The 23,360-nt window shown below is 38.6% G+C and overlaps 1 protein-coding gene across 3 annotated transcripts in view; it reads right to left on the reverse strand.

Moving 5' to 3' along the window:
- Positions 1 to 225: 225 nt before the first annotated feature.
- The window catches only part of Epc1 (enhancer of polycomb homolog 1), a 60,172-nt gene continuing 37,037 nt past the window's right edge, over positions 226 to 23,360 (reverse strand). For 2 of the 3 annotated variants that reach the window (XM_048367910.1, XM_048367911.1), the window contains exons 3-15: positions 21,733 to 21,878; positions 21,196 to 21,402; positions 20,895 to 21,043; positions 19,926 to 20,085; positions 16,580 to 16,756; positions 16,398 to 16,487; positions 16,159 to 16,307; positions 15,037 to 15,389; positions 5,082 to 5,200; positions 4,933 to 5,001; positions 4,084 to 4,225; positions 3,324 to 3,687; positions 226 to 1,613 (exon numbers count right to left, since the gene is read on the reverse strand). In XM_048367910.1, the coding sequence (XP_048223867.1) occupies positions 1,541 to 1,613; positions 3,324 to 3,687; positions 4,084 to 4,225; positions 4,933 to 5,001; positions 5,082 to 5,200; positions 15,037 to 15,389; positions 16,159 to 16,307; positions 16,398 to 16,487; positions 16,580 to 16,756; positions 19,926 to 20,085; positions 20,895 to 21,043; positions 21,196 to 21,402; positions 21,733 to 21,878 (2,198 nt within the window). In that variant the 3' untranslated portion in view covers positions 226 to 1,540. The remainder of the gene's footprint in view (positions 1,614 to 3,323; positions 3,688 to 4,083; positions 4,226 to 4,932; positions 5,002 to 5,081; positions 5,201 to 15,036; positions 15,390 to 16,158; positions 16,308 to 16,397; positions 16,488 to 16,579; positions 16,757 to 19,925; positions 20,086 to 20,894; positions 21,044 to 21,195; positions 21,403 to 21,732; positions 21,879 to 23,360) is intronic. The other variant, XM_048367913.1, reaches the window with a different exon arrangement.

Consider the following 23,360-nt stretch of genomic DNA (forward strand, 5'->3'; position numbering starts at 1 on the left):
GACACAATCTCCTGTAGGCGAGCAGATGTTTTCTACCGTTGTAGGACCTCAAATAGTCCCAGGCACACGGAAGCCAGGCAGTAAACGATTGTTGAGAAAATGAACTTGAAGTCTTCCCTCCCCATCCATCCCTTCCCTTCCCACCTCCCAGCTTGACTGAATGATTGGAAGGAAAGCCACACAGAAGCTCTTGGGTTGAAAATAAAAGCAAAAGACCACTACACATTAGTTTGTCAACATGTAATGCCCTGGGTTTATTTTGTGAGAATTCTATCACAATTTTTCCAGGTGGGATTAAAAACCTTAAGGATAATGTATGCCATTGGACTGGGCATTCAGACTTCGGTACTGACAAAGCACTAGTAGTAGTCTGTTAAGTACCATTCTCTTCACAGAAGAGAGGTCAAATATTTCCAAAGGAAGGCACCCGATATTTGTGGTTCTGGCCTTGCAGCCTTCTGGAGAATCTTAAAAGGAAAAAAGCTGGCTGGCTGTTTTTAAGATACTGGAATGATGATACACGTACAGCAATTACTGCATTCTTCTCCCTTATATCCTTTTTATAAGAACAAGTAAAGAATGAAGTCTTTTAAACAATTCGACAATAAAAAAGTACATTTTTTGTGCTAAAAAAAGGGCAAGACAACATAAACTCCAGTTGTAAGGACTCCATTTGCATACTTGATTGAACACTTTTTGGTGTGGAAGGAAATGGGACTAGTGGGCTGTTTGTAGAGCAGCAACATAACATTAGTGCTTTAAGTACCAGAAACCGCCCACAGCTCGGTGGGCGAGTGGGGATGGGAAGATTCAAGAGACTTCATTTTTAGCTTGTTACTTGTCCTAATGGTAGTAGACCAGGAAGATCCCCATTTAACAGTACATTCCCCATTTTTAAAAAAACTGATGCCTTTTTTTTGTTTTGTTTTTCTTTTTTTGTAAAATTCTGTATGTATGTCACCATTTTTTTTTCACATGATACACAGAAAACTCAAGGACCCAGAGGGGAAGCAAGTTATGTTATACCATTTACAAAATACCAAGGAGTCCACAGCTACCTAACACATTTACTACAGCACAGGAACCAATGAAGGTACAGTGTACAAAAACCTGTAAACACGGCACAATAAATAGATAAAACAGCAGGTTCCGCACCATGCACATGATGTGATGACACTTCATCTCTATACAATCTCACATCTCACACTCTTTGTTGCAATTTATTTCCCTCCCACCCCCCGCCCCCAAGTGCAAAGCATCACAAATGAACATTTCTGTATTCAAGTAACATATATACAAGGGTATTACAAATATGCAGTACTGTACAGATAATTGCTGTATTCTTAATTTACAGATGTTGATTTTTTTCCTATTAACAGTAAGAAAGAAAAATTGAAGCATGGGAGATGAGCAGTGCTGTCAAGTCCCCACAGCTGCCCCGGAAACGCATGTGCTGCATTCCATCATCCCTTGCATCCAAAATGCTACTGATGCATAGCACCTAATCACGTCCCCAGGCTGCGCTCCACTCCCCAGGAAGCTACGTCACCTCCATCGCCACTGTGGTGTCTGCTATGCTGTTCAGTGCTGGCTTTTCTGATTCATGATTTTCCCTGGAGAAAAAAGGAAAGAAGGCCAAGCAGTTAGAGCTCTGTAACACAGAAATGCAGCGACTGAGGATTCTCTTTCCGTTATGAAGTTTAATTCCTTGTTAATAACAGGAAGAAACGTGGCTCATTTAGGACAAGAGAGCACTTGAGGAATGCATACCCTTGTAGTTTATTATAAAGAATACACAATCAGAAATCAACTGGCATCAACTATGAATTGCACAGTCAACTATATTACAATAAAACACCCAAGTGACTTGGATGGGGGCTGGGGATATGGCCTACTGGCAAGAGTGCTTGCCTCATATACATGAAGCCCTGGGTTCGATTCCTCAGCACCACATATATAGAACATGGCCAGAGGTGGCGCTGTGGCTCAAGTGGCAGAGTGCTAGCCTTGAGCAAAGAGAAGCCAGGGACAGTGCTCAGGCCCTGAGTTCAAGGCCCAGGACTGGAAAAAACAAACAAACAACAAAAAAGTGACCTGGATGTTCAAAGACTACCTAAGTTTGGCAGTTTCTATTTTCTACTATATAAACATTGTTTTTTAAGATTTTAAAATAGATTTTAAAGTCAAGGTCCTTATATACAAATGAGTGGGACAGCTACTGAACTAGTAATCAGAAAATTAGAGTTCGAATTTTCTAAGGATTGAGTGTTCTTAGAACAGTCCATTCGCTTCTCTGCATCTGTTTAATCTCCTTCCCATCGGAGACTTGCTCACACAGCTCCCTCTGGTCCTAAATGTACTATTTATGTAGCCAGGGGCTGGAACCAGCAATTCCCCTGCTTTAGTTTCCCAAGTGCTTTGCTTCCTCTGATTACATTTTTTTGATTAGTTGTGGGGCTTGAACTCTGGGCCTGGGCGCTGTCCATGACCAATTCAGCTCAAGGCTAGCACTCTACCGCTTTCAGTCACATGCCACTTCCAGTTTTCTGATAGTTCATTGGAGTTAAGAGTCTCACAGACTTTTCTGCCCAAGCTGGCTTTGAACCGCAATCCTCATATCTCAGCCTCCTGTGTTAACTCAGATTATAGGTGTAGGCCACAGACTGGCACCTGGCTACATTTTCTTTTTAATCTGTCCTGGGACTTGAGCCCTGGGCCTAGGTGGTCTCTGAGCTTTTGTGCTCAAGGCTAGTATTCTACCACTTGAGCCACAGCTTCGCACAGACTTTCCTGTCCAGGCTGGCTTCCAACTGTGATCCTGAGAGCTCAGCTTTCTCAGTAGGTAAGATTATAGGCATGAGCCACTGGTGCCCAGCTCAGAGTGCATTTGTTGTTGCTGTTTTCTGCTGGTCCTGGGGCTTGAACTCAGGGCCTGGGCACTCCCTGAGTTTCTTTTGCTCAAGGCTAGCACTCTATCACTTGAGCCACAGCGCCACTTCCAGCTTTTTCTGCTTATGTAGTACTGAGGAATTGAACCCAGGACCTCATGCATGTTAGGCAAGCACTCTACAGATAAGCGACATTCCCAGCCCTGAGTGCATTTTTAATATATAAAAGACAAGGAAAACCGGGAGGATGAGGGAAGAGATGACACTGTCCAAAACAATGTACGTATTACCTGACTTAGGTAACTATAACCCCTCTGTAGATCATCTTTGTAATAACTTTACACGTTTTTAAAAACATAATGTCAGAGGATATGTTGTATGTCATACTTCTAAAAACTTTTCGGCATAGTGTAAATTGGTAATGTGATTCCTTACCGTGGAACTGAATCTACAGAGGATGAAGATGGGACCTTGGAAACTTGACAGTTCGCTGCAGCAGCCAGCTTTAAGGCAGATGATGGAACAGCACTTAAAGTCCTAGGTATGTGTCGAGCATTTAGTGGGGCAATAGAGTTTACAGTGGGAACTGATGAAGGTACAGTTAATCGGATGTTGTTCCCAAACAGAACCTGAGTTGTTGCAGAATTGGCAGCAGTTACTTGATGACTCAGTGCACTGTGGGAACTTGAAGTCTGTGTTATATTTGAAGGCTGTAACAAAGTTGAACCTGCTGTTGACGGACTTGTATGTACAAGTGCTGTCGGTGTAGTACTACTGAGGTGTAAGCCCTTGTATACTCCTAGAGACAAAAAGAAAGAAGTGTCTAAGCAATGTGCACGTTGTGGTTCACATTAACATATACTGTATATTACATAAAAAGTAAATACAAATATACCTATATAAAAATACATAATCTTTTTTCTTTTTTGAGTGGTGGTGCCAATCCTGGGGCTTGAACTCAAAGCCTGAGTTTTGCTCAAGGCTGGCATGCTACCATTTGGGCCACAGCTCCACTTTCCAGCTTCTTGGGTAATTAATTGGAGATCTGAGTCTCACAGACTTTCCTGCCCAGCTGGCTTCCAAACCTGATCCTCAGATTTCAGCCTCTCCAATAGCTAGGACTCCAGGCGTGAGCACCAATGCCTGTTTTTAATCTAGCTTGGCTGTGTGGAAATGGACTTGGCTTTCTGCTGACCTGAGGCTGGAAGGACACCATTCACTCCGATCCCAAGCACCACATCATCCTTCATCTTGAATCCCATCAGCTGTTCTGATGTCATCAAAGCAGAAGCAGCGAATTGAGCACTAGCGGAATCCAAAGTCTTAGAAACAAAACCCTAAAACGACAATACAAATAAAACCTCATCAGTATAAAGTAGTCTCAAATTCATATTAAAGCAAAATTAGCTTGAAGATAAATGAAAATGGCAGACCACTGAAATCTCATTTCTTTTGACAGTCATAACCTGGAGGAATGTCTAACCCAAAGGTTCTGAATTTTGATCTTCATATGTGGTAATAAATAATATATAAAAAACTTCTCCCCAAATGAGCCCTTTACAATGTATATATAGCAAATGTCCAAGACAAAAAGTTGGGCAAGAAATATGCTCACAAAACATTTCAGTGATTTGCAGATACATATAGTGAATCACTATGGAAGCTTCTTTACTTCACTTGCACCCATTGCTTAAAGACATTATCGTTTAGCCTTAAACGATAGGCCCCTTGAGTTTTTCAAAATAAAAGTTCCATTCAAGATGTTTAGTGATTCAAATCTCACCCTTCAAGTCAAAATGTATCTACACAGCTAAAATTTATCATGCTTTAGTTTTAAGAATGATCTCTTTCAAGAGTAAAACAGGTTATTAATTTTTTTCTTTAAAGTAGAAGGCCCAAGATAATGAACTGCATGGGGCTATATATATATATATACCAAGGAGTTACATCAACAGGTCAGACTTGAAGCAGTGTCTCCATCTCATTTAACTATACTTTTTAACTTTTTAAAATAAGGAGCAGAGGCAACAGCTTCCATACTCACCTGCATTGTTCTTTCTAAACCCTGTATATTCAGGCGATAGCCACTTTTCTGCTGGTTAGATGCAAGGTTCTATGACAACAGTTGGTAATTAGAGATGAACTCTGGTGGGAAACAATGAGGGATAATCATAAGACAGACAAATCCCTCACCTGTGAAGTGTTGGTGGAGGAATTACTATTTGCTTGCTGTTGCTGAATTTGTGCAAGCTGCTGTTTCTGCATTAGTGCCAGTTGCTGTTGATGTTGCTGGTATTGTTCGGCTGTAAATGCTGAACATAAAATGAGGAAACATTTTGTAAAACCACACAGATAGCACATGTACCTTATAACACTAAACATATCAGCATTCATCCCCCCCCACCCTGGGTGCAAAATAAAGCATTTGATAAAGGCTTGTGGTCATGCTAAAAGATCACTTCCAAAGGAAAACTTCAGTATTTTTTGTTACATCTAACAAGAGTGGCTTCAATTTAAAGAAAAACATTAGCCGGGGGGCCAGTGGCTCAAGCCTGTAATCCTAGCTACTCAGGAGGCTGAGATCTGAGGATCATGGTTTGGAGCCAAGCTGGGCAGGAAAGTCTGTGAGTCTCTTATCTCCAATTAACTGCCAAAAAAGAAAAAAGCCAGAAGTGGAGCTGTGGCTCAAGTGGTAGAGCACTAGCCTTGAGCAAAAAAGCTCATGGACAACACTCAGGCCCTGAGTTCAAGCTCCAGGAATGACACTAGGAAACAAAACAAAAAAAAAAAAAAAAAAAAGGAAAGAGAACTAACTGCTCACTTCCCAAGTTTCAACACCATTGTTTTTTATAAAGCTGTGACACTTGTGCTAGACAGTTGTAGAAAAGTAACACCAGCTTTTTTAAAAATCCACAGACTTGCAATTCACTTTGCACTGAGCTTGAGAACAAATCTGGTAATTGCCATTTGGTTTCTATCCGTACTACTTCCCAATGCATTCAGATGGTTCTTAGTAGCTCTGTATACAAATACTAATTTCGACACGTTTACATTTCATTAAAGATTTCCTCCAAAGGTAAAGGTTGCTGGTTTACTACCCCCCTTTTTTTTCTTTTTAAAGAACTTATCTTTTAAGCTTAACAGGAAGAAAAGAGGCTCCAATTGTTAAGATTACTTTTCCCCACCCAATTAACCCACCTGGAAAAAATCCAGTCAATAAGAACGGAGTTGTTTATGTTGGTTTACTGTACAGAATGATGTCTGAGGAAAGACACTGTGTTATGCTACTTATGTTTGTCTATGGAGAGCTCAGTTCTAAAAAAAACAAACAAAAAAATGTTCATTTATTACCCCCAAAAAGTGTGTGCAGTTTTTAAAAAGGAAACCTTTTTTTTCTCTTTTGTGCCAATAAAAAAAGGAAAAAAAAAAAAGCACATACATCCACAATACATCTGACTTTAAAGGCTTCCTTAAGAAGCTGATGTCTGAGTAAGAATTATTTTAAAATAAAACGAAATAAAATAAAACAAAAAAGTTATCATGCATCTGTAGGTGCCAGGGAAGATATCAATCATGCAACTTTCCTAATCTAAAGTTTGATGCTTTTAAAACACTGGCACCTAATTTGTTGTTTAACTTCTGATCCTCTAGTTAGAATACCACCTCAATGAAGTTTTATAAGTTTCACTTACAACTCATGAAAAATCTTTCACTATCCCCCAAGATACTGTTTCTACCTGGTGAAACTAGAAAATGATTGGGTACCAAATTCCACCATATTCTGAGTGAGTGGATCAGGAAACTTTCATAAAGTCTTACAAGCTATTTCTGCCTACACAAGCTCTTTAGCTGAATAAGTTCTTAGGCTATCAGAGCAAAAATATAACTTGCTGGAAAAATGCTATTCTTTTTTTTGTGTGTATATGTGTATTACAAATCTGTTGAGATGGTATCTGTCCTTTGATGAGCTCCTTTTTCTGCCTTGTCTATAATCCAGACACTTGAAATCTTCAGGAAAAGACTTACTATATTCGGACAATTTCTAACACCGACACAGGGGTAACTATTAACACTCAAACTTCCATAGCATAGAAATGTGTTTTGGTCAGAACCAGGAGAAAATTTATAATTAATGCTGCTCTGACACAATGTCATAACTAACACATTTATCTTTAAAAAAAGTGATGAAAAGCAAATATTAAAATCCAAGAATCGTTAGTTTATTAGGTGTTTTTAACCAACACACTTTCAACTTCCTAAGTTTGAGTATAATGTTGACTCTTTTAGTAGGCAGTTTTCCGTTAAAAAAGAATGCCTTTGGAAGGTTAGGTAATTTCATATGTAGAAAACAATAACTGGGCATTCAGTAAAGACTTATTTGGAGACTTCATTTCTATGAGGGGAAATATTCTTAGAAATAGCTTTAGCCAATTGCTGGTGGCTCATTATACTCCTAGAGCTACTATTCAAGAGTCTGAGATAGCAGTTCAAAGCCAACTCAGGCAGGAAAGGTCGTGAGGCTCATCACCAATGAACCACCCAAAACCTAAAGCTGTGGCTCAAAGTGGTAGAGTGCTAGCCTTGAGCAAAATAGCTCAAAAGACAAGGCCCAGGCCCTGAGTTCAAGACCTGCGACTGATAAAAAAGAAAACATTTTGAATAAAATTCCAATTATTTTGCCTTATATTAACATCTTAACCCGATTTTTCAAGAGTCTGGTGAGTTTATTTCACTGCTAAATTTCTTTTCAATACAAATTTTGAAATAAAAATGTAGCTAATGTTTATCAGTCACCAATCATTTTATTTAATCTATTTTGTTGATATTGCTATGGATTCTACATATTTTTGCTTGGGTATTATTGGTAAATGACACACAACAAGCAGGAGATGGACTGGTAGCGAAAGCAATAAAAATCTCTAGTCTATTTAGTCCTCAAATGTAACATAACCAACAGAGTATCCATAAGCAAGTTACTTAACTTGTTGGGACTATCTTACTTAAATGGGAAAGAGGTTAAATTAGGTAAGCATTAAGGTCTTTTTGAGAGATGAATTATTATTTCTTCTAAGACATAAAATCCCGGTCTAAGCCAGGGTCAGTAGCTCACACCTTTAATCCTAACTAGTCAGGATGATCACGGCTTGAAGCCAGCCTTGGCAGGACAATTTGTAAGACTTTTATCTCCAATTAGCCACCAAAAAAGTCGGAAGTGGAGCCCTGGTTCAGAGAGGGCTAGCCTTTAGCAAAAGCAGCTCAGAGATAGCACCCTGGCCCTGAGTTCAAGTCAAGATGACCGAACACACACACACACACACACACACACACACACACACACACACACACACACACACACACACACACACACACACACACCCCTCAATCCAAGAAGTTGTGTGAATGAGTAGAATGGATAAGGACTATTACTACAAAAGCTAAGGTAGAAAATTTGGGCTGATCCAATCTGAATTTTGTTTATATTATTATTTATTCCAGAAAATCCAGAATCACTAATGGTAATTATAACTCAAAAGTCTAACCATATAATAAATGGAAAAGGCAAAATGGCCATACCGCCCCCCCCCATCTCTATGTATTGGCATATCAAAGCAGAAAGTTTTTAGTTGTACATCCACTTCCTGCCCAAGTGTGGTAGTCACATTTGTAATTCACAAAAAGATAGGCAAGTTGGCTATTACAGACAGATAGCCAAATCAAGAATCAGATCCACTTCACAGAATAAAAAAAATCTGAGTGCAAGAAAGACCTTTCTCTCCAGTAACCTCACATAGAGTTGAAGACAGTTCTGAGACCACACAGACCTTCAGTAGTGGAAAACAAACACACAAAACCAAAGGAATGAGACTTTAACTTTACAATGAAATGGATTTTAGATTTAATATAAAAGTACTCAGTTGGGCGCCTGGTTGCTCACACCTGTAATCCTAGCTACTCAGGAGGCTGAGATTTGAGGACTGCGGTTTGAAACCAGCCCTGGCAGAAAAGTCCCTGAGATTCTTATCTCCAATAAACTACCAAAAAAGAAGAAGCCAGAAGTGGTCCTGTGGCTCAAGTGGTAGGGCACTAGCTTTGAGCACAAAGCAGCTCAGGGGCAGCACTCAAGCCTGACTTCAAGCCTGAGGACCAGAAAAAAAAAAAAAAAAGAAAAGAAATACTCAATTTTTTTTTTTTTTTTTGCTGTTATCACCAGTATGAGCCAAGTGCTTTAAAAATCCTTATATACACAGCACCCAATGAACAAGAGTTTATGTAGAGACAAAGAATCTTATGTGGGTGGTGATTAACTGGTGAGACTATTTAACTGGGACTTGGTGCCTGTGGCTCAAGGTTCAAGGTGAGCCCAGAGAAGTTCACTAGATTCCACCCTCAAAATGTCTAGCAAGAAGCCAGACTAGAGGTATGGCTTAAGTAGTAGAGCACTATAAGCAAATGTGAGGCCCTTACTTTAAACTCTGGTATGGGGGAGAGAGGGCATATTTAATAGGGAGCTAGGGCGAAGAAAAATAGCATGACAGGACTTTAAATAACTGAAGGACAATATGATGTTGAAGAACAAGCTTATTTATTCAGTATGCTTCAGAATATATGAAACTATAAGCTTAGGATTAAGGAGGCAGCTTTTGATTCAAATATATGAACAATATATCTCTAAATCTGAAATGATTTGATCTAGAAAGTTAAATTCTCCCTCATCAGAAATATTTAAGCATAAGCTAGAAGTTGCTAATTCTTCTGGAGTATGAACCTATTTGGAATGTTCTGGCTTTAGGAATCCAGCCCTGCGGGATATACCAGCGTAGCCTGAGCTCCTGGGTGACAGGTGCAGCTGCAGTGCGTCAACAGAGGTGTGGACGGACGGATGGACGGGGGGGGGGGGGGCGCGGGGGGGACGGGACGGGACGATGGACAGCTCCTCAGAGGGAGAGAAACCACTTTAAACCCAGCCTGAGTTAGCAGAACACCCTAAAGCTCGAAGAGACACCCTTGAATTAGCAGCTTCTTTGAGGAGTATACAGGCAGAGCATTATTTTAACGTAGGAGAAAGGTAACTTTAACAAAATACAAACTGAAGTCGCTAGTGGTGGCTCATGCCTGTAATCTTAGCTAGTCAGGAGGCTGAGATCTGAGGAAAGGCGGTGAGACTCTCACCTCCAATTAACCACAAGTGGAGATGTGGCTCAAAATGGTAGAGTGCTCACATTGAGGAAAAAAAAAACTTCAGGGCAGTGCATGGACCCTGGGTTCAAGTCTTCCCCAAACTCCCCAAAAAGGAAATACAAAGTGAAATGACTCTAGGTAGTGACACAGCTACTTGAATCAATAAGGTTCACAAGGCCTCATCAACCTGAAAACCTATTTCTTGTAGTGCTTGATGGCACGCTGTGAGCTGATCTGAACTCACATGGCTGTGGATGACCTAAACAAGATGGACTGCAGTCAAATGTTGCTGTTAGGATGCCTATTCCTGCATACTGACACCAGTGCATTTTACTGTAGGTGGTGTTCTGGACTGCTACAGATGCTATGTGATAAATTCACTCTCCTTGGTGAAGAAATCCTCAATTTTGAAACACTGGAATAAATATTAAGACCTTGCAGAGTTAATACTGGTTCAAAGCCAGCCACCACATAAACAGCAGTGAGACTCTTATCGCCAATAAATCAGAAGAGCCAGAAGTGAAGGTGTGGCTCAAGTAGTGGAGTGCCGCCTTGAGCAGAAAAGACAAGCAAAAGCTTCAAGGCCCTGATCTCAAGCCCTTATATTTGCACATACACACATTTTAAGATCTAAAGCAAGATGCTTTAAAGCATAATGATCTCACCAAAAATCTTCTATTCACTTACAAAAATAAGTCTGTAGCATGTGATCTTGTAATGCTAATGAAATTATTATTGGAAACTAGGAATTAAGGTCCTGAGCCTATCAGTATTTTAAAAAATCATTTTGCTTTCTAGCATTTCTGAATTACATAAGAACACTTTTTAAAAAGTCCCTTCTAAGTCAGATGCTGGTGGCTCATGCCTGTAATCTTAGCTACTCAGGAAGCCAAGATTTGAGGATCCTGGTTCAAAGCCAGCCCAGGCAGGAAAGTCTGCTCTTATCTCCATTAAACTACTTAGAAAAAGCCAGAAGTGGTGCTGTGGCTCAAGTGTTAGAGTGCTAGCCTTGCGCACAGGGAAGCTTAGGGACAGTACCTAGGCCCTGAGTTCAACCCAGGAACGGGGGCGGGAGGGGGCGCGCGGGGGAAGCCCTTCTAATTCCAAAGAAAGGCATTAATTCTGTTACTTGGTACCCCTCCAACTCAAACCCACAAAAAATGGATATTCACAGAACAAATTTGAAATTTTCAAAGGTATTATTGTAGATTTAAAAACAGACCACAAAAAAACTAGACATCAATTTGGAAACTATCCAACAGTTAATCCTATATCTAGTAATGATCTTTAATAATAATTTAACCTATTGTTAGAAATTTTAAATACATGTCTTCCTGAGTTCTTCAACAGTGTTCTTCTCCTGCTCAGCATGCAAAGGTCTAACCTCTCAATGCTATCAGCCTGAGAGGCTACCCAACATCAGGATATCCTGATGGCTCCACAACTTTGTAAAATGGTCAAAACTGGAAAGCAGGCAAGGTTTTGAGCAACTCAAACTACTGCTGATATCTTCATGTTGAAATTCTATTTAAAAATGAGAGCAGAGGGCTGGGGATATGGCCTAGTGGCAAGAGCGCTTGCCTTGTATACATGAGGCCCTGGGTTCAATTCCCCAGCACCACATATACAGAAAATGGCCAGAAGTGGCGCTGTGGCTCAGGTGGTAGAGTGCTAGCCTTGAGCAAAAAGAAGCCAGGGACAGTGCTCAGGCCCTGAGTCCAAGCCCCAGGACTGGCCAAAAAATAAAAATAAAATAAATAAAATAAAAATGAGAGCAGATAAATAAAACCTTACTTAGAAAAGGGATTCAACTCAGAGGGCATTGTTGTGTCTCTTTAAAATAGAAGTTTTAATATTTTTAACAATAACTAAATTATCAAGAAATGGCTAATTTATAATCCTTGTACTTAGTAAGTAAGTAGATCTATGACTGGAATTTAACACAACAAGTAAGTTGGTTATGGTCAAAATTAAGGGTAGAAATCACTTCTCAAATACTAAGCAAATCTCTTATCTGACAATGGCAACCCAAGCAGTATTTCCTATGGCACGGAGCACATCAGGGGTCCTTTGGTTGAAGGACCAGATGAAGTTTGTTTTGTATCCTGGGGACCATGCTGAATCTACAGAATTCATTTTTAAAACTACAATTACAATGATTGATATGTTTAACCTATGGAAGAAGTAGGAAAGTGGACAGGGACACTGAGAACAAATAGTGAAACGATTCATTCTTCCCATTTAGGTTCACTCTGGAAAACATATTCTCTTTCAGGAGATCTGCATTTAGAATCCCCAATGATGTAACAACTAAGCTTTCTCTTACCCCCACCCCAGAGACCTTGTAGATGAATTAATTTGCACTAAATGCACGTATAACTATTGTAATTTATTTACACAAAAAAGCTTTAGATCTCTAAAATATTCACAATATGAAAGAGTCAACAGCACTATGCTATGTTTGTGGGCATCTGTTCTCTCGATACAGAAAGTACAAAATTTAATTAAAAAACAAGTACAGGGGTGGGAATATATGGCTTAGCAGTACAGTGCTGGTCTTGCATGCATAAAGCCCTGGGTTTGATTATTCAGCACCACATAAACAGAAAAAACTCAAAGTGGCGCTGTGGCTCAAGTGGTAGAGTGCTAGCCTTGAGCAAAAAGAAGCCAGGGACAGTGCTCAGGCCCGGAGTCTATGCCCCAGGACTGGAAAAACAAACAAGTACAACAGGAAAGTAAGTACATAAACCCATTTCCTTTAAAAACATTACATATTTTGGGAAGGGAAATTATTAAAAAGAAAATCACAAGATTGCTAAAGTTTTGGGGTTTTTTTTAAAGCTAACTTTTGGTAGTGTTTCACTTTTAATAATCGTTGGCAAACAAAGGAAGTTTTTCAACTGATACTGATATGCCTTTTAAATAGTATATCAAAATAATTTACATAGGCTGGGGAGATAGCCTAGTGGCAAGAGTGCCTGCCTCGGATACACGAGGCCCTAGGTTCGATTCCCCAGCACCACATATACAGAAAACGGCCAGAAGCGGCGCTGTGGCTCAAGTGGCAGAGTGCTAGCCTTGAGCGGGAAGAAGCCAGGGACAGTGCTCAGGCCCTGAGTCCAAGGCCCAGGACTGGCCAAAAGAAAAAAATAATAATTTACATAAAAAAGATTGATCATAATAAAATCTTTAAGATAGTCACACACTTCAGCTTCTCAATTTTATAAGACAGGGAAGATGTTAATTGATGGAACACAGCTACTTTCTTAAAAACTAAGCTTAATCTTCAGGGAAAGGTATTACAAATTTTTATGTTCAAAATCTCTACTTTCACATTGTATATAAGCCTTCATATCAAAGAGTTCTTCGTTTTGATTTTAAAGGCTATGTAGTAAAGCTGGGTGCTTGTGGCTTGGTCTATAATTCTAGGTACTCAGGAGGTTCAGATCCGGGGACTGAAGTTTGTAACCAGATAAATTTGATTGGCTTTTCTATCTGGTTAACCAGTTTACAAAAAGCTGGAACTGGAGGCATGGCTCATGTGGTGGAGCCCCAGCTGTGACAGAAAAAGCCAATGAAGAGCACAAGGCAGAGCTGGGAATATGGCCTAGTGGTAAAGTGCTCGCCTTGTATACATGAAGCCCTGGGTTCGATTCCTCAGCACCACATATATAGGAAAAGCCAAAGCGGCGCTGTGGCTCAAGTGGTAGAGTGCTAGCCTTGAGCAAAAAGAAGCCAGGGACAGTGCTCAGGCCCTGAGTTCAAGCCCCAGGACTGGCAAAAAATAAAAAGAGCACAAGGCACTGAGTCCAAGTCCCAGTTCTGGCATTGAAAAAAATGCCATGTAGCAGAGAGAAACTGGCCTTTTGGTGATATTTAAAAAAACAATCACAAACATCATTAACTTTAAAGGAATTGTAACTAATATGCTTAACCTATAGTTGATTTCTGAAATGTGATATCTTTTCTAATGAACTGAATGACTTCCATTTCACAGAAGTAATTTTTTTGTAATGACCAAGTAAATTAGTTTATGGAACACCAGAGGCCCTTAAGAATAAGTTTTTCATATTTCTAAGGCAGTCTAATAGTAATCTTAACAGATGGTTAGGGGAAGAAGATAAATAGCTTTATTTGTGATTCCAAATTCTGAATTTAAATTTCTTGAAAAAATTTGTAGTAACATCGAATTTTTATAATCTCATGTGCCTCTCAATGCAAGCTTCTACTTTAAAATTAGAAAGTTAAGATTGTTGGACTATATTAAGTAGAGAACATTTATTTTATGTATATTTTACAATGTAGGCATAACAATAAAGTAGATATAAGAATGTTTCTAAAAATATTAAAATAAATCTTAAAATATTTTTCCCTGATAATTCAGGGAAGTCATTCTAAATTAAATTACTATGTCAGCATATATGTGCGCAAACCTAACGACTTGCTGGTCTCTAAAACAGACCACGTGAGTATTGAAGCATAAAACAGTAACAACTTTGGGTCTATTTTCTTTCCATATTAGTCCAATTATAACTGATAATCTTGTGGCTCATCAGCTGCTCCGAGGAAAGAAATGTCACATTAAATAAGTAACAAACTACCTTTCTTTGTGGGTATGTTTAAATAATTATATACATACAATATGGCACCAGGATTATTGAATAGGATTCAAATAAAATAGAACTTTGGGCTATGAATATAATAGACTACATACTTAAAAAAAAAAAAAAACAACCAGACTGGGCTGTGTATGTCTGAAACCTCAGTAAATTGGGAAGTGGAGGCAGAAGGATCACAAGTTCAAAGTCAAACCAAGCAGTAAGACTCTATCTAAAAAACAAAACTTGGGGTGTTCTTCAAGTGGTACAGCACTTGCCTAACAAGCAGAAGGATCTAGGTTCAACCTTCATATTGCAAAATGAAAAAACTGCAACAATTCTATAGAAATGTACATTACAGACAAACATACCAAAGTGTGCTGAGCCACTGCTACTTTTACTTTGCGTAGAGGTACTGCATGTCTGGGTCCCGGGTTGTGCTGTTCCTGTTCGGTTTATACTCCTATATAACTTTCTGCTGGAGAGTTCATCATTGTCACTGTCATGTAGGGATGGTGTCCGAGGCCTAAAATGCCGCCATCTACATGATTTGATATTGACTAGTATCTGACTGAGGTCTTTAGAGCAAGATTTGTCCGAGGTATTTGTTTCTGAGGTATTGGCAAACTGATTGACTGGAGAATGTTGTGGTAAGGAAAGCGTTTCCAAGTCCAGATGGCGAAACATACTGTCATAGTCTGAATGAGCTCTGTCCAGTAAAACCCTACAGAAAAGAAGATGTAAAATGTGTATTTAAAATAGCTATCCAATGATTATATTAGAACAATTTTCCTTTCTTTCCCCAACTCCTCAAAACCTAAAGAAAAGTGTATTAAATATTTTTTAAAGGTATAAATTTGATTACTTCAGTTCCTGGCTCTCAAAATTTTTTTTTTTCTTTTTCATATTGTTTCCAACTCCCCATACAAACAACCTCTCACACAATGGCATTTAGAATATCAAAGATTCTACCACACAAAGGAAGAACAATTGGATCCTGGGTCATGCAGGGAATCTTACTGAACAGTTAAAACCCATTATATTAGATAATATAACAGTTCTTAGTTTTTTAAATCTTTTCTCCCAGAACTCAACAACTTTTTTCAGTTTCTTTTTCTTGGTACATATTAATTGGACAAAGAACTTCATTATGGTTTTTCCATACATGCCCTTCTTTTAACACAATATAGTGTGTGCAAACATGATTTACGGTTGTCTTTATTGCCTTTTCTTAGAATCCTATCATTTGATAGTTTATTTGGGCAAACCCACATAGGACTCAGAAATATATGTGTGTGTGTGTGTGTGTGTGTGTGTGTATAACTATATACCACTGTGTGAACTACAGTAGTGAAAGAACCAAGTAAAAAATGTAGTTCAGTAATAAGCAAATCAGCTAAGAGCACCAAGGAGGAACTAATGGGCTGTTTAGAATTTACTTTAAACTTAAAATTTGAAACTATCCCTTTGCCACTAATTCCGGAAGACTTTACCTTCCACCGCGCCCAACCCGTCTTCGTGCAAATCCAATACACCTTTGGGGTACAGTGAGAGTAGTTAAGCAGTATCTGTATCGCACATCCCCTAATCCTCCATCTTTAGGACTAGTCCAAGGCCAGTTGCCAGTTTGGTCTAAGTGAGGCTTAAAAAGAAAAAAAGAAACAAATTATTTCTGTTAGTGAAAGACAAATAGTTTGTCATTTGCTATTTACAAAGAAAATCTAAAACTTACAGCATAGTACTGACATCCTGCTTTCCTACGGAAAGCAAAAGGCCCGTCAGGGTCATTCTCTTCCTCAGCTTCCGAAGAGCCAGACAAAACCTTTCAAGAAAGTAAATGGAAGAGGTGAGACCCGCGCCGTCCTCCCCTGCCTGCCCTGCTCCACTCACTCCCAGTGGCCGCCTGCCGCCTACCTGGGACAGAGGCTCTTCGTCGGAGCTGGGAAAGTCATACTGATTTAAATCTTTAGCATTAAAGACTGGCAGTGCAGCAGGACCCAGCTGTTGGGGAGGAGCAGCAGCAGAAGATGGTAAGACTTTGGGCTTCTTTTCATATTTCCGTTTCGGTCGAATAAGATCACCTTTATCTTGCTGCAACAAAGACAAATTATTCATTAGAAAACATGTTCTGCAAACTTCAGCTTTTGGGAAAAGTTGACAAAGAAGCTTATTGCTATATTCACAAGAGAGACAGAGTTTATTTCTGGTTCACCTTATACAGTCTTTCGAGAAGCTGGCCTCTGAAAATGTGACCGTGTCTTACAAGCTAAACCACAGCCCTGTAAAATATTTTGCTTCAATTAAACTAAAAGGACAGATTCAGTTTCTGAAGTGCTCTAACTGAAGTCAGTATTTACCACAGACTCCTCTAATTTTTCTATGAAAATGTGAGAAGGGGAAAAAAAAAAAAGGAATGTCGAGTCCTCTTACTCTGAAGCAATAACAAAGCGGTATAAGAAAAAGAATAGTGCCAGGCTTGAGCATAAAAGCCAAATGAGAGCACAAGGCCTTGAGTGCAAGCTGCATTACTGGGGCCAAAAAAAGAGAGAACTTCCAATTGAAAAACTAGGGGAAAAAAAGAAAGAAAATAAAATTTGTATATTGCATATTCATGAAGAAGAGTTAATTGTTAATATAGCTAGAAATAAAATCATACATAATTCTGAGATTTTATAAAAATAAAGCAGAATTGCTTGGTGAAAAATGAAGCTTTCTGAATGCTAGACTCTGAGCAGTTTCAAAGTCTAAGATAGGAATTCATTAGATAGTGGAAACACCAGAATCAAATTCAGAGTGAAAACTTTAGATGCTAGAGTGATGGAATTGATGAAGGGCACGCATTAATTACATAGCGCCAGATGATGGCACAGGTAAGGGGGATGAATCTGATAAGCTGGCAATAGGAAGGAAAGATTAAGGACAAAAACTGCATTTTTCAGGAAAAGATAATAGCCAAGAACACTAGGTCTTACCTAGTGTGTAAGTTTATAAGCTTACGTAGCATTACAATTTTCTGGGAAAAGTTAATTAAGCTATGAAGTACTGATTTATAATTTCTCCTATTGTACTGACAGGACAGATTTGAATGGTAACCACAGTAAGAACATTCAAGTTAACATCAATGTCACCTACATCACCAATTTAAGACCACTCTACTACCTAAGACTTTTCTTCAGTATAATTGAAAAATTTAGCATTATTCAAAAGTTTGGGACTGCCAGGTTCCAGTTACACAGAGTCTTATCAAATGACCCTATCTTAATTTGGAGGAATTTAAAGTATGTTCAATTGGAGGGCTCACATTTTTTGAATATACAAATACAATATGGAATAGGATCCTAGCTACTCAGAAGGCTGAGACCTAAGGATCACAGTTTGAATCCAGCCCAGGCAAGAAAGTCCGTGACACTGTAGGTCAAAGTGGTAGAGCAGTAGCACTGCCCAGGTCCTGAGTTGAAGTCCCATAGGGTTCAAAGAGGGAGAATACAAATGTAAAATGTTAAAATCAGGAAAGCTATTAAAATTTAAGAGTAGTAAGTTACCAATGCAGAACACAAAATTTAGATTAAGTAAAAAACACAAATATGTCTGTAGGTAATGTAATTATCTGAGGAAAAGGAATATTTGTGAGCCCAACCATCTATATTATCAAGGAGAATAACTCTTCTATTATCCTAATCAACCTCCCCAACATAGTTAGAAAATATCAGATAGGTGCTAATGGCTCATCTCTGTAACCCGCTACTCAAGTATCTTGGTCTAACGACTACCTAGGCAGAAAAGGTGAAAAAAACCATCATCTTCCAAATAACCAGCAAAAGGCACAAATGGAAGCATAGCTCAAGTGGTAGAGCATGAGCTGAGCAAGCTAGCAAGCTAGAGAATTCAAGTTACTGCTTTAAACCTTAGTATCTCTACACACACCAAAAAAACCCAAACAAAAGAGAAAAACAACAAAAAAGCAACAACTTTCCCCCAGATGCATATTTTTAAGAGAGTGCATTTGACTGCATCTCCTTTATTTTTCTTAGTTTTTTCTTACCAATTTTATTCTTCACAAATTGTGAGTTATGTGATTACATACTAATTTGTCAAAATATTTCCATTCTACAGCACTGTCTTACAAACTACTAAAATGATACCTGAGGGCTGGGGATATGGCCTAGTGGCAAGAGTGCTTGCCTCATATACATGAGGCCCTGGGTTCAATTCCCCAGCACCACATATACAGAAAACGGCCAGAAGTGGCGCTGTGGCTCAAGTGGCAGAGTGCTAGCCTTGAGCAAAAAGAAGCCAGGGACAGTGCTCAGGCCCTGAGTCCAAGCCCCAGGACTGGCCATAAATAAATAAATAAATAAATAAATAGATAAACAAACAAATAAGCAAACAAACAAACAAACAAACAAACAAATAAAATGCCTGAATTACCTCTCATTTTTCCATACACTTACATATGGATGTGCCAATAAAAGACAAAAGAAACTACAGGAGAGAATGTCTTTCTATTTTCTTTTCTTTCTTTCTTTCTTTTTTTTTTTAGTGCTGATACTGGGGCTTGAACTCAGGGCCTGGGCCCTCTTCCTGAGCTTCGTTGGCTCAAGGCTAGCACTCTACCACTTGAGCTGCAGTGCTACTCCTGGCTTTTTCTGAGTAGTTTATTGGAGTTACGAGTTTCACAGACTTTCCTGCCTGGGCTGGCTTTGAAACCTAATCCTCAGATCTCAGCCTCCCCAGCAGCTAGGATTACAAGTGTGAGCCACTGGCACCCAGCTCCCATATTTAATTTACACTCAATCCTCCTTTGCTAATAAAATATTCCACTTATTAGTAATAAAATCTTTCCTTTTAAAGGAGAAAATAGAAGGAAAGATATTTTTTTTTCTTTTTCTTTTTTTTTTGACAGTCCTGGGGCTTGGACTCGGGGCCTGAGCACTGAATCTGGCTTCTTCTTCTTCTTCTTTTTTTTTTGCTCAAGGCTAGCACTCTTTGAGCCATAGCACCACTTCTCGCTGTTTTCTGTATAAGTGGTGCTGGGGAATTGAACCCAGGGCTTTATGTATATGAGGCAAGCACTCTTGCCACTAGGCCATATCCTCAGCCTGCAAAGATAAATTTTAATTACAAAGTTCTGCTTTTCTTTATAACATACTATAATCATTAGTTTGAAGCATTCTCCATGGTAGAGTTTACATGTATTTTTCCTTCTTCATTCTAATGATAAAATGGAATCCCATTGTCACTGTTTTCACATAGTCATCACCTTATTAACTTTAAATTCCTTCACATCCATCACTTCCTGATGTTTAAATTGACTGCTATTTGTGATAGGGATGATGGGGATGGCATAAGTAGGTTTCACTGTCTGTCTCTGTGCCATAACCTCAGACATGATCTCACCGCTGTAGTCACCCAAATTATACCTAAAATGACAAAGGAAAAAAAAAAGTTTAAACTGTATATATTCAGAGTACAAAATGTGCATATTCAAAGAGTACATTGAGCTAACATATTTATCGCCTCTCAGGTACCTTGTATGTGCATGTATGACATGTAAGTGTGGCGGGTGAGAAAACTAAAGAAAAAAGGGCCAAGGGCGTAACTCATATGAAAGAGCACAAGGCTCTTAGATCAAACCCTAACATCAGGAGAAAAACAAAATGGACTGCTTTTCCTTGGGGATAAGGGACTAACAAGTAGGACAGGGAGGCTTGCAGCCTTCTTGTGTAGTGAAGTGGTTAATCTGGGGCCTTTGGGAATAGCGATTTGGTTCACATGTAGTAGGGCAACCTTCCTAGCATGGGCAATGCCCTACATTCAATCCCAAGAAGCAATAAAAAGAGAACCTGTATTCAATATATAGAAGAGTAAGTAATATCAAGTGAATATAATAAAAATTTTAGAATTGGCAAATGTTTCTCTCTCAAACAGACCTTTGCACAACTCAAATAAGAACAGAAGCACAAGATTTTGAAATGGAAATATCTGATACATTTTACTGTCACTTTCAAAGAAAAAACCGAATACGTGTAAAATTAAAGTATAAATATCATCACATATTTAAGACATTACTAATTATAACTAAGAAAAGATATTTCCATAAAACAGATAACTGCTTAGAAAATTAACTCTATGCAAAATGTTATTGGAACCATACTTCCTAAGTGCAAGGTCCTGAGTTCAAATTCCAATACTACCAAATAAAATGCAATGTAAGACAAACACATTATACCTCTTTTCCATAATTTCCAGTGTTAAATGCAATAGTTCCCTTTTACTCTTTTCTCTTCTTTTTATCATCTCTAGAATAGTTACAGCCCGACTCAGATCTCGACGCAGCTTAAGCATTTTTTCATAAGAGGCTTCATCATTTTTGCGATTCTGAAAATACAAAGTTGCTTTGTAAGTAGACATTTTTCATCCTAATTTAAAAATACGTTGTAAACACAAATGGTAGAATTAAGATTATAACAATCACTTTATTATTTACGATAATTTTTCTTATAGACGATATTATTGTGAAGGTCACTTACTTTCCGAGTTTGCATTTTTTCAGTACGTCTTCTAAAAGCCACGTAGGGATCATTTGTGCTGGAACCATCTCGCTTTTCCTGTTTGACTGATGGGATAAGAGATGGCCCTCGGCAGTTTCTTCTCTTTTTAATCCAGTACTCATAAACTTCTCTAATTAATTCATCATCTTCTTTTAGCAGTAGTTTGGCTTCCTGCAGACTGACTGGCTAAATGCAAAACCATTGTGTTACTTTCATATAATAGTGCTTCATAGACCACTCTCATATAACATGCTTTAAACACGTTATTTTATTTCTTACAACATCCTATGATCTTTATCATATCTGATTGATAGCTGTGCAGACAAAGGCACAAAGAAATTAAAAAATATATTACTCAAGATTACACAGGTTAATGACAGATGAGATATGATTTCATGCTTTCTAATTCCAAAGCCTGTTTGCTTATAGCCCCCCTTAATACTGCTGTTTTCATATAATACAGACTTTTGTACAAAGTATGAGCATGCACACACTTATACATAAATGGAGTTGTACCTGCTGACCACTGCCTTTTTCTAGACGGTCAATCATCTCCTCAAACTGCAATGGGCAGATGTCCATTTTCTTTTTCAGTTTATTCACAAATACTTCATCCTCAGAATCCAAATCATAATCAGGCTGTTCAGCATCCAAACTAAAAGCTGACAGAAGAAACCATAAGCAATCACTTACTGTGAATTCACTGACAAAAACCTCTCCAGATGTCTGAATAAAAGCAAGACCTAGTTTCCTAAAGAAATGTTACAAATACTCTAAAGCTCACTGATGGTATGTCTTCCACATCTAATGTCAGAAGATTATCTTGACTATGAAAATAGATAAGAGCACTAAAACCTAACAAGGGGACACCGCCAAGCCCACCCCTAAAGACAAATAAACTAGAAGCACATTACTAAGAACATAAAAGGATTACTAAATGCATTGGGTTGAATCACATAAAAGTGCCACTTTTGTGGTTAAAAAAAATCACCAATTTCAGATAGTTTGAAGTAATATAAAAAAGATCTTTATGTATAATTTTTTTCTAGAATTTTAAAGCCCTATCTTATAAATAAATAATTCAACTACTTCACCAAAAGCGTAGGGACTGGTAGTTAAAGCCACTACCAAAAGCAATGGCAGTGATCACTCAGGGAACGCATTCTGGAGCAATTTGTTTCCCATCATTCACTGTCACAGTGATGAAATTGGGGGTTTATTTCTTAGATAAGCTGTCAAGAACTACCACATTATATTATCAAATGTTACTCAACATTTTATCAAAATTAAGCTATGTAGGTAACAGGATTAAGAAAATATCAAATCTCTCGATATCAAAACTTGTCTATCTTTTCTTTCCTTTGGCATAAGTTGTCTTTCTACTAACCTTAGAGCCCAAATGCTTAGAATAGTGGAGCCTTTTTACCTAGTGTGTCTAGTGTCACCAACTATGTCACACAGCATGTTACTTCATGACTTCAGGCCTTTCTTTACATTAGCTATTTTCTGTTCACCTACCAAAAAAGCAAATGACACTTTAATCTTTTCAATACTCGGTCTAACATCAGTGGTTCTTGTCCTCTTTTCCTTTTTTAGAAATTACTAGCCTTCTCAGAAAAATGGGGCATGAATTACAGGAAATTCAAACATGATACCTAAAGCCTGTATCACAAATGTTTTAAAAAAAAATTCTGTCCTAGACCTCTTATTTCCTACTACTTTTTATATATAGTTACAATCTGGTTAAGCAAGTCTTTACCCTATTAGAATGTAGCGTAGCGGTAGAGTGCTGGCCCAGCACGCATGACGGCCTGAGTTCCATTCCTCAGCACCATATGAACAGAAAAGGCCGCAAGGGGAGCTTGGCTCAAAAGGCAGAGTGCTAGCCTTGAGCAAAAGAAGCTCAGGGACAGTGCCCAGGCCCCGAGTTAAAGCCCAGGACTGGCAAAAAAAAAAAAAAAAGGTGACTCATCTGCTTGAGGGGTGCATGTGTGTGTGCGTGTGTGTGTATACAGACATACATACCTAGAAGCAGTATATATACAGTATATGCATGTGTATATATATGTATGTATACATACACACACACACGTGTGTGTGTGTTTTGATGCTGGTACTGGGGCCACCAGTATCTAGATACATGT

This window comes from Perognathus longimembris, chromosome 18, assembly GCF_023159225.1.
Source record: "Perognathus longimembris pacificus isolate PPM17 chromosome 18, ASM2315922v1, whole genome shotgun sequence".
In the NCBI taxonomy this organism is placed as follows: domain Eukaryota; kingdom Metazoa; phylum Chordata; class Mammalia; order Rodentia; family Heteromyidae; genus Perognathus; species Perognathus longimembris.